The sequence below is a fragment of the Chiroxiphia lanceolata genome, chromosome W, assembly GCF_009829145.1.
Source record: "Chiroxiphia lanceolata isolate bChiLan1 chromosome W, bChiLan1.pri, whole genome shotgun sequence".
NCBI lineage: Eukaryota > Metazoa > Chordata > Aves > Passeriformes > Pipridae > Chiroxiphia > Chiroxiphia lanceolata.
Genome location: NC_045670.1, coordinates 10,284,118 through 10,301,409, shown reverse-complemented (window position 1 = coordinate 10,301,409; position 17,292 = coordinate 10,284,118). Strand labels below are relative to the sequence as shown.

Here is a 17,292-nt window from a genome sequence, read left to right as displayed (position 1 = left end):
CCAGTGCAGCACAGGCAATTGCGGTGCCAAGAGGAGACATGCTTCTGTCTCAACAACTTCTGAGGCGGCTCAAACCCCCTCATAGGCTGCTAATATCTCCTTTTCAGTTGGCATGCAGTGGGCTTCCGATCCTCGATGACCCCGACCCTAAAACCCTAATGGCTGACCTTGGGTTTCGCCTGATGTTCTCTGCCAGAGGTGGAGACATAGTTGCTATTTTGTTCACCACATCCATGGGCACATGATGACATCCATCCTGCCATTTTATTCCCAAGAACTAGATCTCCCATGCAGGTCCCTTTACCTTACTTTGTTTTATGGTAAAACCAGTTTTCAGAAGAATTTGGATTATTTTCCTCCCTTTCTCAAAAACTTCTGCTGTCTTGCCACACACAATGATATTATCAATATAGTACAGGTGTTCTGGAGCTTCCCCCTGTTCCAGTGCAGTCTGGATCAGTCCATGGCAGATGGTTGGGCTGTGCTTCCACCCCTGGGACAGTCGATTCCAGGTATACTGGACACCCCTCCAAGTGAAGGCAAACTGTAACCTGCACTCTGTTGCTAGAGGAATGGAGAAAAACACATTAATGATGTCAATTGTGGCACCACTTGGCTGCTTTTGAGTCCAACTCAAATTGAAGTTCCAACATGTCCAGCACAGCAGCACTCAGAGGTGGCATGACTTCATTCAGGCCACAGTAGTCCACTGTCAGCCTTCATTCTCCATTAGACTTTTGCACTGGCCATATGGGGCTGTTAAAGGGTGAGCGGGTCCTGCTCCTTGCCTCTCCAGTCAATGAATTAGCTCATGGATGGGAGTTTATGGAGTCTTGGTGCAATATTGCTGTCGGTGTACTGTTCTGGTGGCAATTGGCACTCGTTGGTCTTCAACTTGCATCAATTCCACAATGAAGGGATCTTCTGAGAGGCCAGGCAGGGTAGATAACTGATCTTCTCTGTAGCCACAGTAGCTACACCAAAAGCCCATCGATACCCCTTTGGATCTTTGAAGTCTCCCCTCCTGAGGTAATCAATGCCAAGGATACAAGGGGCCTCTCGACCAGTCACAATGGGGTGCTTTTCCCACTTGGCCCCTGTTAAACTTCAACCACTAATAAAGACAACTCCTGGCATCCCCCTGTCACTCCAGAGATCCAGATGGGTTCCGCACTTCTGTACCTTTATGGCATCAGTGTACACTGAGCACCAGTATCCACCAAAGTTCTATACCTCTGTGGATCTGATGTGCCAGACCATCGAATCCACACAGTCTAGTATGCCTGGTCATCCCTTTCTTTCTCTTGGTCAAAGGCAGGGACTCTCTATTCCTGTTCCTGGTCAGAGTATTCACTGTCTGACCTTTGTGATGCCAGACCAGAGGTCCCCTCACCAGGATCAAAGGAGTTGATTTCAGTCCTTTTACGTCTGAGAGGTCACTGATTGCTTTCCTGGGTTTCTGCAGCAACTACATGGACAGCTTTCCTGGGTGACCCCTTCTTAACAGTTCTCTTCCCTCTTAATTCACATACTTGTACTTCCAACTTAGAGGTGGGTTCAGCATCCCACTTCTTCATGTCTTCCCCCTGGTCATGCAGAAAGAACCAGAGTTCACCACGTGGCCTGCACTTGGGGGTTCCTTTCCCCCTGACTGGGGCGGGAGACGACCGATCTCTTGGGCTGTTCCTGAGAGCTGAGGTGCTGGCCCGTGGGAAAGAGGAAGTGTCTAGAGTTTCTTCTAAGTTTTGGAACCAGGAGGATGTCACCTCTACAGTTGGTGCATCCATCTTTGGGTAATATAATGCTACCAGGCTATTGGAATATGATGCAGGGGCACTTTGAACCACCTTCCTCCACATGACCATCGTGCAAGGAACATACTCTGGATCTTTAGGGGTGTTATCACTTCTTAGGTTACTATAGATGATTTCCAGCACTGCTAATTCTCTCAAGTACTGGATAACTTCATCTGCAGTGGCCCACTTTCCTGGGGAGTTCATTAGATCTTCCTTGAACAGATACCTTGCCCTCATGCCTGAGAGGAGCTGTCTCCAAAGACTGCAAATTGTTCTTTCTTTTCCAATTCCTCTCTCTAGCAAGGGATCCAAGCTGTTGGGCTTCATGACCTTCTAGTTGCTGACTATCAGATCTGTTATCCCAGCATTGAAGCAACCAGGTAGGACTCCGTTCACCGGCCTGGCAGCTGTAATCTTTCCGCATGTATTGAAGTTCTGATGAGGTCAAGGACTGGCTAACTTTGGTTTCCTGTTAGATTTGTCTCACTCCTTTTGATTTCTTTGTTGATGGACCAGCTTCTTGATCTGCTCACTCCCCTCGTTTTTCTCCTTCTCCTTATAATCAATATGCACCTGTAACTTGCCTTATCCATTTTTTCCTTTTCACTACTGGGGCAAATACTATATTTGTTGTGGTTTGAGTCCCTATCTCAGCCATAGTGTCCTCCAGAGCAGTTTGGGTCCTTCCCTCCACTACAATCCTCTGAGAGTACTGAACTGTGGCTCAATAGGCACAGGCCAGGCCCCAGTACAGGACGAGAAGTTGCTGGTTTTGATCAGGGCACAGTGCTGGCTCATGTTCACCCTGGTGTTCACCGAGACCTAGGGCCTTTTCTACCAAGGTGCTTTCCAGCTGGGTGGTCCTCATCCTATATTGGTGCCTAGGGGTTGTTCCTTTCCAGGTGCAGGACTTTGCACCAGTTCCACTTGTTCAATTTCATGAGGTTCCTGTCAGCCCATTTCTGCAGCCTATCAAGTTCTCTCCAGATGGCAACATGACCCTATGGCATATCAGCTACTTCTCCCAGTTCTGAGTCATCTACAAGCTTGTTGAGGGTATACTCTGCCCCATCATCCAGATAATTAATGAAGATCTTAAACAGGACCACTGGGGTCCGCTGCTAGTCACTGACCTTCAACTAGACTTTGTTCCACTGATCACCACCCTCTGGATCTGGTCACTCAGCCAGTTTTCCATTCTTCTCATCCTGCTCCTATTTCTTCAGCTTCTCTATGAGGATGCTAAGGGAGACACTGTTGAAAGTCTTCATGAAGTCCAACTAGAAGTCCACTGCTTTCCCCTCATCTACAGGGCCAGTCATTTCATTACAGAAGGTTATCAAGTTGGTCAAGCGTGACTTCCCTTTGGTGAATTCATGCTGACTACTCCTGATGGCTTTCTTGGCCTTCATTTGTCTGGAAATGGTTTCCAGAATTAGCTGCTTCATCACCTTCCTGGACATCGAGGTGAGGCTGGCTGACCAGTAGTTTTCTGGGTCCTCCTCCTTGCCCTTCTTGAAGATAGGAGTGGTATTTGCTTTCGTCCAGTCTTCGGACACTTCTCCCAGTAACCATAATCGATCAACGATTATCAAGAGTGGCCTCACAATGACATCTGAATCTGAAAAATCGGTCCGAGAAACTGCTCAGAGACTTTTTTATCTTTAAGCAAGGTATTTGTTTATTCAACGTTGGGAGCAAGCCAGCTCGCGCTGGACAAACTTGCTCGAAGGCTTCACACAAAATCAGCATTTTTATACAATCTTCAGATGTGATTAAATGCATATTCAAGTGATTACAACATCTATCTATGCATATTAATAATAGGCGGAGTATAGGTGGAGCTCAGGCGGGGCTTGGGGCAGTGCTTCTCTTGGCCCTCAATCCTGAGGGTACTTCCACTCTTTCTCCATGGGTCTGGGGGCTTAAACTCATCTTCCTCAGCTTGACCTTCCTTTTCCATTGTTCTTGACCCGCTCACTGAAGCTTGGAAAAAGCCCTGGCTCCTGGCCTATTTCTTCTATTCAAATGTCTACCTTATCCTACTGCATTTCTAATTTATTACCTCTAGACCTATTACATGTTCTTGTACTATTCTCTTAAGCTTTGGTCCAGCAAGTAGAACAGAACAAGCACAGATCATTTTGGATGTTAGTAACTTGTTAGCAGGCCCAAATTTCTTAGTTAACTCTTTTGGGCCTAGCCTCCTGTTTCATTCCCCCCTTTTACTTATAACTTATGAATTCCTTCGTCAAGTTCCAATGGGTTTTGATAGGTATTCATCACAGCCCACATTATCTGCATCCTTCTGACCATGGTACTTGATTTGTACCATAGTCAAACAATTAAGACCAATAGTAGAATCATGCCAACTCCTAAAACCAATATTGGATGTATTAAATAGTGAAACACTTGCGATGCTGTAGGGGAGTATCCTGTAAAGATGTCCCACCAGTGGTGCTCTCCCACTTTTTCCACTTTGGTTAAAACAGTTGTTATATTTTCAGTGTCATGTTCTACTTGCCAGAGCATTTGTTTAGTCGTTCTGTTTACTTCCTGGACCAGTTTTTCTATATCAGGATGTTTAAGCATTGCTTTAGAAGATTAATGTTCATTCCTATCTGCAATTTCGGCACGTCATGATACATGGTATAATCAGCTTCAATCAGTTGTCTAGTAGTCACTAGAATGATATAATCAAAGTCACAACCTATTATTTTAGTAAAACAAAAAAATTAGTACAACTCACTACTTCATGACAAGTATCTATGGTAAAATTAACACAAAAGATTCTAACACATGCATATCCATTTCCTACGTAGTAGACTTGTGATTGGGTTTTAGCATGGGGAAGCATTTCAAATGTACACACACTATCTTCAGTATCTAAGCATAAATCTTCATTTTCTACTACAGCATTTTCACAGATATATCCTAATTGTCCTTTAGGAATAGATGCCTCAGGACTGACTGACTGACTGTCACTTTTTCTTAGTGTGATCGTAACTTGCCCAAACATTATGGTCTATGGGTCTGACAATTATGTTTTGGTGTATGGCTCCTAATGTCAGGATGGGAAAGGTGGTCTTTTCTTTAGCTGCACTGATAGTGAGTACATAAACTTCAGTTTGTTCATATTGAGGATTGTGAGTCAAATTCACTAACTGCCACCACGCTTGGTAATTTCCCTCAAATTGTGTAGTAGAACTGTTTCTAGTTATTATTTCTCTTACTTCTTGTGGTAATATTCCTGAGGTTCCTTCCCTTAATATTCCTGCAGCTACAGATTGTACCCACTGTTGAGTTTGGAGACATTGTATTGCAAGTGCAAATCTTTTATGGATGACACCAGCATAGTCAATAATCTTGGTGAAATCCTTTGCAGTGTGGTTAGCTACTAATGTTAACAATTTAACTGCCAATGATTGTGTTTCTGCCAAAGTGAGCAAAGATGATCTTAAAGGGATTTTGAGTTTTCCTAGATCAGATGTGACAGCACTTAGTTTATTCACTAATACTTCTTGATCTATGGTGTTTAATACACCTAATCCTGTGCCAAACCATCCAGTTACATCTCTTTGAATTCTGGTACGAGGGGATCTGGCCATCATCCATGCATGCCAGCCTTTAAGGCTTTGCTGAATATAGGGCTGACAATCTTTTTGTATGCTTGATAAGTTTACTTGAAGGTTTATTCAAACCCTCTTCAGTGAATACGTGGGATCTAACAACAGCTTCTCTTCATTTGAGTGTCTAATTATGTAAGGTCCAGCAAAAGTCAAATTGTGGACATTACCACTGGTCGGAGAAGGAGTTGTGAGGTGGTGGTGGTAGGAGGTTTAGTAGTCAGAAATCTCCTGGTTATATTTCCTTTCCTAAATGTCCACTGACACATCACAGAAACTGATTTATCTAGAGTGAAGGTGTGCCAACATTGATCAGCCACTAATTACTTTTCACAGTAACGTCAGTTTTGGGTGGTCATCTAATCTGTGCCTATTAAAACACTTGCATTGTATGGGGTACCAGGATTTTACCAATTATTCAGTACCCTTGTTCCTTGGAGGACTATGACAGATGGATTGTATTGGTTCAGTTCAGATGAATTCAGAATATCTGTATTTATAGCAAATCGTAGACCAGAACTCCCATTATAGGCCTGAGACCATAATGATTTTTGGGCAAGAGTTTGATTTAACACCAATGTACTTATCAGTCCAAAGATCAGCATTGAGAAGGCTTGAGAGCAGATGATTCCTCTCCCGAGGTCCATGCTTCCCCTGGAACTCTCTTGACTCGAGAGTAGTGGATCCACATGGGTTTCTCTTTCACCCAGATCGCTGTGAAGGTGGTCATCAACACCTGGTAGGGTCCATCCCACTTCTCCCGTAGTGGATCTCCTGAAAGATTCTTAACATATACCCAATCACCAGGGTTGAATGGATGTAACTTACAATCAGGCTGCTTGAGTTGGTGTTCTAACACCACTGTAGCATTTTTCTGCAATTGTTTTCCTACAACCATAACATGATCATACACATACTGATTACTGATTTGATCTACAGCTTCACTATTCACAGTTTGAATCATGTAGGGTCTGCGAATAGAATTTCAAATGGACTCAGTTTCTCTTTTGATCTTGGCTTGACTCAGCCTGATTAAAGCAATAGGTAAAGCTCGATACCAATGAAAATTTGTTTCTTGACATATTTTAGCAATTTGTTGTTTAATGATTCATTTTTTTTCTACTTGCCCACTTACTTGGAGTCTGTAGGGCATATACAGTTGCCAATTGATTTTTAGTGCTTTACTTATTGCTTGTACAATTCGTGCACAAAAGTGTGAACCTCTATCTAAAGAGATGCTCTTAGGCATTCCAAACTGTGGTATAATCTCGTTCAACAAGACTTTAACCACTCCTTTTGATTCATTTTTCTACATGGGAAAACTTCAGACCATCCAGAAAATGTGTCAGTCAAAATTAAGAGATAACAGAACTCCCCCCTCTTTTCTTGGGAGCTCAGAGAAATTAATTTGCCAAATTTCACCTGGGAAATGCCCCTTGGTGTATTTTTTGTTCCAGTATTTCAGACAAAGTTCACATTGGGATGTGACTTGCTCTATTGTGGTAATAAATTTGGTCCTGCTACTCTGGCCCTTAAATGTTAATACAATGAGTCTAAGCCCCAATAGTTTTATCATGTTTTACTTTTACAAATTGCCACACTAATTTTTCTAATAGTATTAACTGACCTGTTTTTAGTTAACCTCACCCATTGTCTAACACCTTACCTTCATTTTCATATATCCACTTATAATCTGTTTCTTGATATTCTACCTGTTGATCTGTGTCTAGTTCTTCTAGCACTAAAGCTGCTACTGGTATCTCTTTACTTCTTGCAGCAGCTAATTCAGCTTCTGCATCAACTTTTCTGTTTCTTATTTCCAGGATAGTGTTACCTTTCAGGTGTCCTTGGCAGTGCATAATTGCCACCTGAGAGGAGAGTTGTACAGCTTCTAGTAATTGTAGAGTTTCTTCAGCATATTTCACAACTTTTCCTTGAAGAGTTAAAAGTCCCCTTTCTTTCCAAATTGCTCCGTGAGCGTGAACTATGCCAAAGGCATATTTGGAGTCAGTCCAGGTGTTAATTTGTTTTCCTTCTGCCAATCCTAAAGCTCGAATGAGAGCCATCAGTTCTGCTTTCTGGACTGAGGTTCCTGCAGGCAAAGGATTTGATTTGATTACCTCAGTAGTGGTGGTCGCAGCATACCCAACCATCTTCACACCTTGTCTTATGAAACTGCTGCCATCAGTAAACCAGTCTTCTGCATCCAGGGGTGGTTCTTCTTTAAGGTCCAGGCAGCTGGAGTGCACTGCTTCAATGGTTTCCAGGCAGTCATGCACAACAGGTGCAGCCGAGATTCTTCCTTCTAGGAATGAAGCTGGGTTAACAATGTTAGTCACCTGAATGGTTATGTCATCTGATTCAGCCAGGATTACCCGATATTTCAGAAACTGGGAGGGTGACAACCAATGATTTCCTTTCTGTTCCAGTACTGTAGATACTGTGTGGGACACTAACACAGTCATTTTCTGTCCCATTGTACATTTCCTGGCTTCTTCTATATTTATGATCATTGTTGCTACTGCCCTTAGGCAGGTGGGCCATCCTTTGCTTACTTCATCCAATTGCTTGGAGAAGTAGACTACTGTTCTTTTGTATGGCCCTTGTTGCTGAGCCAGGACCCCCAGAGCCATTCCTTGCCGTTCATGCGAGAACAAACAAAAGGACTCCGTTACGTCAGGCAATCCCAACGCCGGAGTCCTCATGAGTTCTCATCTCAGTTGCTTGAAGGCTCCATTTGCTTCGGGGGTCCAGATAAGGTTGCCCTTAGTTATTTTCAGCAGGTCATATAAAGGCTTTGCAATTAGTCCATACTGATATATCTATAAACAACACCGACCTGTCATTCCTAGAAAGGTTTGGAGGTTTCTCACCATCTGTGGTTTCGGTGTCTGACAGATGGTTTCCTTTCTTGTTGTCCCCAGTGATCATTGTCCTTCAGATACTTCATAATCCAGGTACACCACTTGTTTCTGCACCGGCTGTGCTTTCTGTTGAGAGACTTGATACCCATTTAAGTCCAAAAAGTTTAAGGTTTATTGTCCATTGGACACATTCTTCTTGTTTTTCAGTAACAATCAATAGATCATTCACATATTATAAAAGTACACCCTTTCCCGGTGGTGACTGCCATTGTTCCAATTCTTTAGCTAATTAATTCCCAAAATTGTGGGAATATTTTCGGACCCTTAAGGTAACACTGTCCAAATGAGCGGAGTTTTCCTTCCTATGGTGGGATTTTCCCACTTGAAGGTAAATATCCTTTGACTTTCCTGTGTTAAGGGAAGGCAGAAAAAGGTATCTCTTAAGTCTAATACTGTGAACCAAATTACACTTTCTTTTAATATTGTTAATAGGGTATATAGGTTTGCAACAGCTGCATGTATGTTTTAGCTGTTTTATTTACTGCTCTTAAATCCTGAACCAACCTATGTGTTTCATTTAGCTTTTTGACTGGTAAAATTGGGGTGTTGAAATCTGATTCACACTCTACGAAAGCCCTAATTTCAAAAAGTTATCTATTATTGACTCAATTCCTCTTCTATCTTCCAGCCTCAGTGCATATTGCTTCCTAATTACTGGGTTTGCTCCTGACCGTAATTCTATTTCAATGGGAGCTGCCCTTTTCGACTTTCCTGGTGTTTCAATAACCCAAACTCCTGGATATACCTGATCTAAAATTTGATTGACATTTGAATTACCCTGACTTGGCTCCACATAGCTCATTGCTAAACTCAGAGCTGCTATTAATTGTTCTTCCTTTACCTTAAGTTCAATTTTACCTTGTTTGCATTCTATTACAGCTCCCAGATTTTCTAGTAGGTCTCTGCCCAATAAGAGTTTGGATAAATTTGGTAAATACCAAAACTGATGCACTCCCATTTGTTTTCCAATTTTGAACTTTAGGGGTTTCAAAGAAAGCTTTTCTGATTGGCCAGTGGCACCCACGACTTAAACATATTTATCACTTTTAGATATTAATTCAAAACAGAAAATGTAGCCCCAGTATCAATTAGAAAATCTAATTCTTCTTTTTCTTCCCCTAGCTTAATTTTTACCAGCAGGTCCCCTAGGCACTGGCCTGCCGGCTCCCCCCTTCACTCAGTATTCTGTAAGCAACAACAGCCCCTCCTGTGCCTGTATTTCCACCTGTTAATTCAGGGCATTCTTGCTTCCAGTGTCCCTCTTTTCTGCAATATGCACACTGGTTCTGACCCAACTTTGTCTGTTGGGGAGGCAAACCTTACATCTGTTACACAAGACTCATACATATAACTAACAGTTGCAAAACTGGCAAATCTTAATTCTAGGTCTTATCCAAAGTGATGTGCTTATAGTTAACTCTTCAGCACTACCTCTCATATAGTAACTCTTAGCATGATAATACCTTTAACTATGTGCTCCAGGATGTTTCAAGGTAAGCAAGATATATCAGGTACACAATAACAATATTTGACCAAATACAAACAAAACCAGACCAGACCAGAGGGGATATTCCCCTGGGAGAACATCCTCTCCCATATCCCTGCGAGAGACGGTGTCCCACCTTCGACTTACGGGTATCCAGAACCAGAATAACCAGAACCAGAATAAACAAAACCAGAAACCAGACACAAATACCTTTTATCAACAGGCAGTGTTCTTGTCCAGTCCCCGCAAGAAGCCACCGAAGAAGGGAGCCCCTTTGGGTAAAAAGACTTACCCGAGGACGCCCAAGGGGGTCCCGTCCTCCGAGGGATTCTGCAGCCAGGTGGAGAAGGTGTACTGCTGCAGGTCGCCAAATGAATCCGAAAAATCGGTCCGAGAAACTGCTCAGAGACTTTTTTATCTTTAAGCAGCAAGGTATTTGTTTATTCAACGTTGGGAACAAGCCAACTCGCGCTGGACAAACTTGCTCGAAGGCTTCACACAAAATCAGCATTTTTATACAATCTTCAGATGTGATTAAATGCATATTCAAGTGATTACAACATCTATCTATGCATATTAATAATAGGCGGAGTATAGGTGGAGCTCAGGCGGGGCTTGGGGCAGTGCTTCTCTTGGCCCTCAATCCTGAGGGTACTTCCACTCTTTCTCCATGGGTCTGGGGGCTTAAACTCATCTTCCTCAACTTGACCTTCCTTCTCTTCCATTGTTCTTGACCCGCTCACTGAAGCTTGGAAAAAGCCCTGACTCCTGGTCTATTTCTTCTATTCAAATGTCTACCTTATCCTACTGCATTTCTAATTTATTACCTCTAGACCTATTACATGTTCTTGTACTATTCTCTTAAGCTTTGGTCCAGCAAGTAGAACAGAACAAGCACAGATCATTTTGGATGTTAGTAACTTGTTAGCAGGCCCAAATTTCTTAGTTAACTCTTTTGGGCCTAGCCTCCTGTTTCACATCTGCTGGCTCTTTTGACCCTCATGGGTCCATCAGGGCCCATGGACTTTATGTATGTCCAGTTTGCTTAAGTATTCTCTGATCTGTTCCTCTTCCACCAAAGGTACATTTTCCTTGCTCCAGCCTTTTTCCCTGGTCTCAGGGGCCTGGTTTTCCTGAAAGCCAGTCTTGCTAGTAAAGACTGAGGCAAAGGCAGCATTCAGTACCTCAGCCTTTTCTGTCCTGGTGTTCTATGTAACCAGGTCCCATGTCTCATTAAGCAGCGGTTGCATGTTTTCCCTAGTCTTCTTTTTGTTACCTATGTACTTATAGAAGCCCTTCTTGTTGTCTTTGACATCCCTTGCCAAATTCAATTCCATTTGGGCTTTGTCTTTCATAACTCGATATAAGAGACTGACAATATCTTTGTATTCCTCCCAGATTGCCCATCCTTGCTTCCACCTCTGTATACTTTCTGTTTGAGTTTGGTCAGGAAGTCATCTAGAGTTTATGGGGGTTCTAGAAATAATAAAAAATGTAAATTAGGATTTTCAAGTATGATACTGTTCCTGTATTAAATGTCATTATTATATTAAATGCCAGACCTTGTGTACTGGATCTGGTTCAGATGGAGTTTTACTTTCTTCATAGCAGCCTGTATAGTGAGGTGTTTTGGATTCTTGACCTAACAGCATTGATAACACACTGATGTTTTAACTATTGCTGAACAGTGCTCGTACAGCATCATGGCCAGTGAGTAGGCTAGTGTTGGGAAGGGGACACAGCTAGGACAGTTGAATCAAGCTGACCAAAGATATTGCATACCAGATAATGTCATGCTTAGCAATAAAACTGAGGGGAAACTTTTCCGAAGTAGCTGTTGCTCAGAGACTGGTGGTGAGTTATTGTCTTCGCATCACTTTTCTCATTTTATTGGTTGGGGGTTTTTTCTTTGCTTATTAGACTGTTTTTATCTCAACCCATGAGTTTTTCTCAGTTTTACCATTCTGATTCTCTCCCCCATCCTGCCTGGGGTGAGGGGAAAATAATGTTGTAACTGAGTGGGGATTTAACTGGTTGGGGTCAACTTACTGCACCTTGTTCAAATTGTAATTTTTTAATCTTGCTTTTTATAGATCACAAGACCATCCAGATCAACAAACACACACTACTGGCAGTATTGCTACCACATCAATATCGAGCAGTAATACCTCAACACCAACTTCAACAAATATCAATTCTTTTGCCTTGGGTAAGAATATTTGTTAGATAACATGGTGGCTATCTTAGGTATCTTGGTTTCAGTTAAGGATCTCTGGAGCTTTATTCTAATGTAAACTGGACTTAAAAATATTATAAAATTACTGATTGCAAAAATCTGTGGTGTTGGTTGGGATAAGTTTTTGATCAGTAAGTTATCAGAGGTAAATTGTTTCCTTAATTTTTATGTACAGAACTTTGGGCTTGTGCTGTTTCATCTTCAGTAATAAGGTGCCACTGATCTTGTATTCTGGCACTATAGGTAATTAAACTCCTTCCAGTCTCCTTCTCCTTAACAGTGCATTTGAATTGGCCTGAAGAGAGTACTGAAGTTGGACCCATAACATCATGACTTGGAGCAGAAGTAACAAAGTTACTCATATCTTACAAACCAGTATTTCTCAGGTTCTGAGTCTGATTGAATTATTGGTCTTCTTTATAAGGAATAGAGACAGAAGTCTATTGATTTAAAAATATATTTTTTCAGAGTTGCTACATTTTGTTCTTCATCCTCTTTCTTTGCTTTCTTTTTAAAAACAAAAAATGAAACAACAGAAAACTGTGGTAAGCAATTGGCTTTTTTTAGTTGTAAACAGTTCTCCAGACTGACTAGTACCTTCTAAAAATGTGAAACTTTTGTTTACTGAACTCTGCAAAGGAGAATTTAAAGCATTATTAGTTCTTGTTGCATCAGCAAAAAGAAGAGTTCTACTTTTTGTTTAGAATAGAGTATGCATCATGTTAAGAGATTCCTCATGGTGGTGGTCTCTATAAATGATTATTACAAATGTATTGGAAAGTGTTGGGAATTAACCTGAGGCCTTAAAACTCAAACATCCCTTGTACCTCAGCTACAGTAAAGTAGAAGAAAAGCTGTTAGAATCATAACAAGTTATATTTCAGATGCAATTTGGATTTCTAGATGTCTCATTATGTACAGAAACAAACTCCTAGTGAATGACTCCTTAACAACCTTGCAAAGATAGAATTTCCATTGAATTTCATTATTTTGAAGTGTGGGTTATATTTATGTATTTTGTACTTAAAAAGAACCTGGATGTGTTTAGAAATATATTAGAAACTGAAAGTTTAATTTTTTTTCCTTTCATCTTAAAGGTGACCTTGGAGGTTTGACAGGCCTGAGTAGCCTGGGTTTAAATGCATCAAACTTTTCAGAGTTGCAAAGTCAGATGCAACGACAACTTATGTCCAACCCAGAAATGATGGTTCAGATAATGGAAAATCCATTTGTTCAGAGCATGCTTTCAAATCCTGACTTGATGAGACAGTTAATTATGGCTAACCCTCAAATGCAGCAACTGGTACAGAGAAATCCAGAAATCGGTCACATGCTGAATAATCCAGATATAATGAGACAGGTATGTAGAAAGAACTCTAAGGTCATGACTTTGATTATATTGTAACTGGGAATAAAAGAGCAAGAATTGGACATGCTTATATGAGTGCTGAAATACTGTTGAGGAATTTAGGCTTGTTAGACAATCTGTAAAAGGTCACTATAGGAAATAGATGGGGTGTTTTTCTAGCTGCTGGTGTCTGAAATAAGCTGATAATTTACAAAAAAACCTAGCATAGTTTTAAAAGATGCCGAAGACTGTATAATCATATATTCTGAGTTAACAGTCGAATGCCACTTGAAATCTTCTGTTGTCTAGTCAACAGTGAGTTTACTATAAAGTAATAATTCTCCAAAGTACTGCTTATTTCCAGTTTATGTAACTGTGGGTACTTCTGATTGCTTCTAAAGTTATGTAAGATATGCCTTATGTGACAGAGGGCATCAAGAAACAAGTGGAGGCTTTGGAAACTGTAGGTATTTATTTTTCAAGATGCATGCTGGACTGAGGTTAGAAATGGGAGAAACATATTGTGTTGAGATGAGACAAGAAAGAACAGGATGGTACATTCAAGAGCTTTTTCTTCTGTTTAGTCAATGCATTGTGATTCAACTAGCATACTGACAGTTGTGGCAGAATGTTGTCTAAATACAAAATTCTATTGAGTCTCCTCTCACTAAACTGACGTCTTGATTTGGCTTTAATCTTAATTTCAAATGGAGTTAGACATTAGTAACTGAGGTACTGCTAAATGCTGATGTTTTCACTTTAGAATGGATTTTTTTATGAATACAAATTACGTTCTATTTCATTAGACACTAGAACTTGCTAGAAACCCTGCAATGATGCAGGAAATGATGCGAAACCAAGACCGAGCCTTGAGCAACCTTGAAAGCATACCAGGTGGCTACAATGCCTTACAACGTATGTACACAGATATTCAGGAGCCAATGTTGAATGCAGCTCAGGAACAGGTGAGAAATGATTGTAGGGGCCACTGAAAGTAAGTGGGTTTTAGTTGGTTGTTGGGGTTTTGTTTGTTTTTTGTGTGGTTTTGTGGGTTGTTTTTTGGGTTATTTTCATATATGAAAGAAGATAAATAATGTAACTTTTCAAATGTGTACTTGTCAAAACTTAATTTCTTGAAGCTTGAAGTCAATGTGTGGTTTGTTCCTATGCTCTTTTAAACTTGAAGGGATAAAGATTGTTATGTGAGTTTGATAAGCTATTTTAATGTTAATAATTTTTTCTTATATATATTCTAAATTTATGTTTAATTCTTGGACTTATAAAGTTACTGAGGTTCAGGAAAAATTGAGTGTATAACTTGGAACCTAAGGTGGGAAGAAAAGAGGCTTTGAAATTTTTCTAAGTTGAAAACCACTATGCAAGATATAATCTTACTGTGATCAAAGTACTAGTGTTGTAGCATATGCTGCATTTAAAACAAGGTGTAATTAACTTATCTTTTTTTTTCTTGTTGACGATAATATTTACAATGACTTATTTTAGGATGGTGATTATAATTGATTACCGTAACTTGCCATTCATTTCTAGCAGACTTAAAAATAGTCGACTAATAGATAATATGTGTTTGTTTCTCCTTCTGTAGTTTGGAGGTAACCCATTTGCTTCCTTAGTAAACAATGCATCATCAGGAGGAGACAGTCAACCATCTCGTACAGAAAATAGAGATCCTTTACCAAATCCCTGGGCTCCTCAGTCCAGCTCTCAGAATTCCACAAGTACCAGCACCAGTGGTGAGAACAGTGGCAGTAGTAATGTTGGAAATAGCACCTCTGCTAGTATGGGACAGAGTGCAACTATACCAAATTTGGGATCTGGACTAGGAGGTGTGTCTGTTATTGCACTTGTATATATTTGCAAATATTCAGGAGTTAAGTGAAAATATTTTGTTATTATTGATGTTTTGATTAAAAGTTTGTGTTGCTGTTAATTTCCATTGAATATTTAACTAGTATCAAAGTCCTCTGTGGGAAAACAAACATGAAAAGTAAACCAAGAGCGCTAACAATACTTGTGTACTGTCTTAAAATAAAAGTAGGGAATCTGTACATGAATGATAATATTTTTTTCTGTTTGGAGACAAACAGGAAAACAGTTAATAATGTAGATACTTAACCTGACTGTTTGTTGGATATGACTTCTGGCTTATTTTGTTTCTAGGGCAGATGCATCTGTGTAAGCAGAACCACACTGAGATGTATTTAAGGGGCTAAAGCTTATTAAAAAAACCCAAAACAAAACCACACAGTTGTATCCCAGTTCTAGGCAGTCTAATTAATTTGATTATAGTCAAGGTTTTTACTAAAGTGACCTTTTACTTTTTTTTTTTTAAGTTGGTATGTTCAACACACCAGGAATGCAGAGCTTGTTCCAGCAGATAACAGAAAATCCACAACTTATGCAAAATATGTTGTCTGCACCCTATATGAGAAGCATGATGCAGTCATTGAGCCAGAATCCTGATCTTGCAATACAGGTAAATGCTTTTTGTGTAGGAATGAGTTGTGTACAGTGAAGTGAAAAAAGGAGTTGAATTTATCATACAGTTATATTTTCAATACAGAATAACCGTGCTAACTTCTCAACAATAATCTGTTTGTTGCAAATGGTCCAGTTTTTAAATTATGTTAATGTCTGACTTACTGAAATTATTACCTAGTTACCTTTAACAATCTGTTGCAGTAAGTTTCTTCAATTTGTCGTTGGACATCATGTCAGGCATTTTCTTGTAACAACTTGTGTTTGTGTATGTTTCATACAGCCCTATAATTTTGTGACTTAGCATAAGAACCAGTTAAACAAAACAAATGCTTTGATCATAAATTAAGGTAGATCTACTTGTAAATACATATCCATCTTAGCTTGGGAGGACAGAAGTGGAGGGGAAGGATTTGGTGCCATATCTAGCTGTTATTCTGGTTTTCCTTTCTCACCTGTGATCCTTGCGTGCAATAAAAGTGTTGATACTGCTGTTTTATGAATGGTATTGTAGAAGTGCTTTCCAATTTTACTTACAGCAATAATATCCAAAATCAAATCTTGACCTGAGATAATATTATTTTGTATACTAAACAGTTAATTGGAAATATCCCAAGTTTTTTGCAAACAATATTTACAGGGAAACCATCACATCAGTAGTGGAGGTTGATTAGAAAAGGCATTTCTTGTTGCATAACTGAGGTTGCTTTGGTGAGGATCTGGCAAGGATTCACTTCAGAAGTTTAATGCCACCACTTCCCCATCCCCCCAAAAAACACAACAAAAACTACACCCAAAAATAAATAAAAAAGACACAAAAAACCCAAACAAAGAAAAAACCGAACAACAAAAAAACAACAGCCACACCACCAATTATTTCAGGCAATTCTCAGGGTGGTGGTTCATTCTTTCAGAACAAGTTTTGGCCAAAGGAGATAATTACTCTGAGGTTATCACAGGCTATTATCTTGTTATCTTGTTATCTGATTTGTATATGGTGAATAGTTGTCTTAAAATCCACTCTAGTATTTACTTTTTGATCTACTGCTTGATCCATGATGTTAAATATTTTTGGCCCATAGATGATGTTGAATAATCCTTTATTTGCTGGAAATTCTCAACTTCAGGAGCAAATGAGACGACAGCTTCCTACTTTCTTTCAACGAGTAAGATGAGATACTAAGTCTTGTTAATTAATGTCTGAAATTCAGTGAGCAATTTTTGCAACAAACTACTACCTTTCCTTGATTTCACTTAAAACTGCATTCTGTGTTCTCATTAGCTTTAGACACTGAGTTGCATTATCCCTTGTAAGAATTGATACACACACAAGTTAACCCAGATGACCAAACCACAGCTAGAATATTAAGGAAAAGTTTA

At 40.0% G+C, this 17,292-nt stretch overlaps 1 protein-coding gene across 2 annotated transcripts in view; it reads left to right on the top strand.

Moving 5' to 3' along the window:
- LOC116780031 (ubiquilin-1-like) overlaps positions 1-17,292 on the top strand; it is a 35,596-nt gene that overhangs the window by 12,992 nt on the left and 5,312 nt on the right. Inside the window, exons 3-8 of one of the 2 annotated variants that reach the window (XM_032674534.1) lie at positions 11,926-12,041; positions 13,166-13,428; positions 14,223-14,381; positions 15,020-15,260; positions 15,768-15,910; positions 16,995-17,078. In XM_032674534.1, coding sequence (XP_032530425.1) covers positions 11,926-12,041; positions 13,166-13,428; positions 14,223-14,381; positions 15,020-15,260; positions 15,768-15,910; positions 16,995-17,078 — 1,006 coding nt within the window. The remainder of the gene's footprint in view (positions 1-11,925; positions 12,042-13,165; positions 13,429-14,222; positions 14,382-15,019; positions 15,261-15,767; positions 15,911-16,994; positions 17,079-17,292) is intronic. The other variant, XM_032674535.1, reaches the window with a different exon arrangement.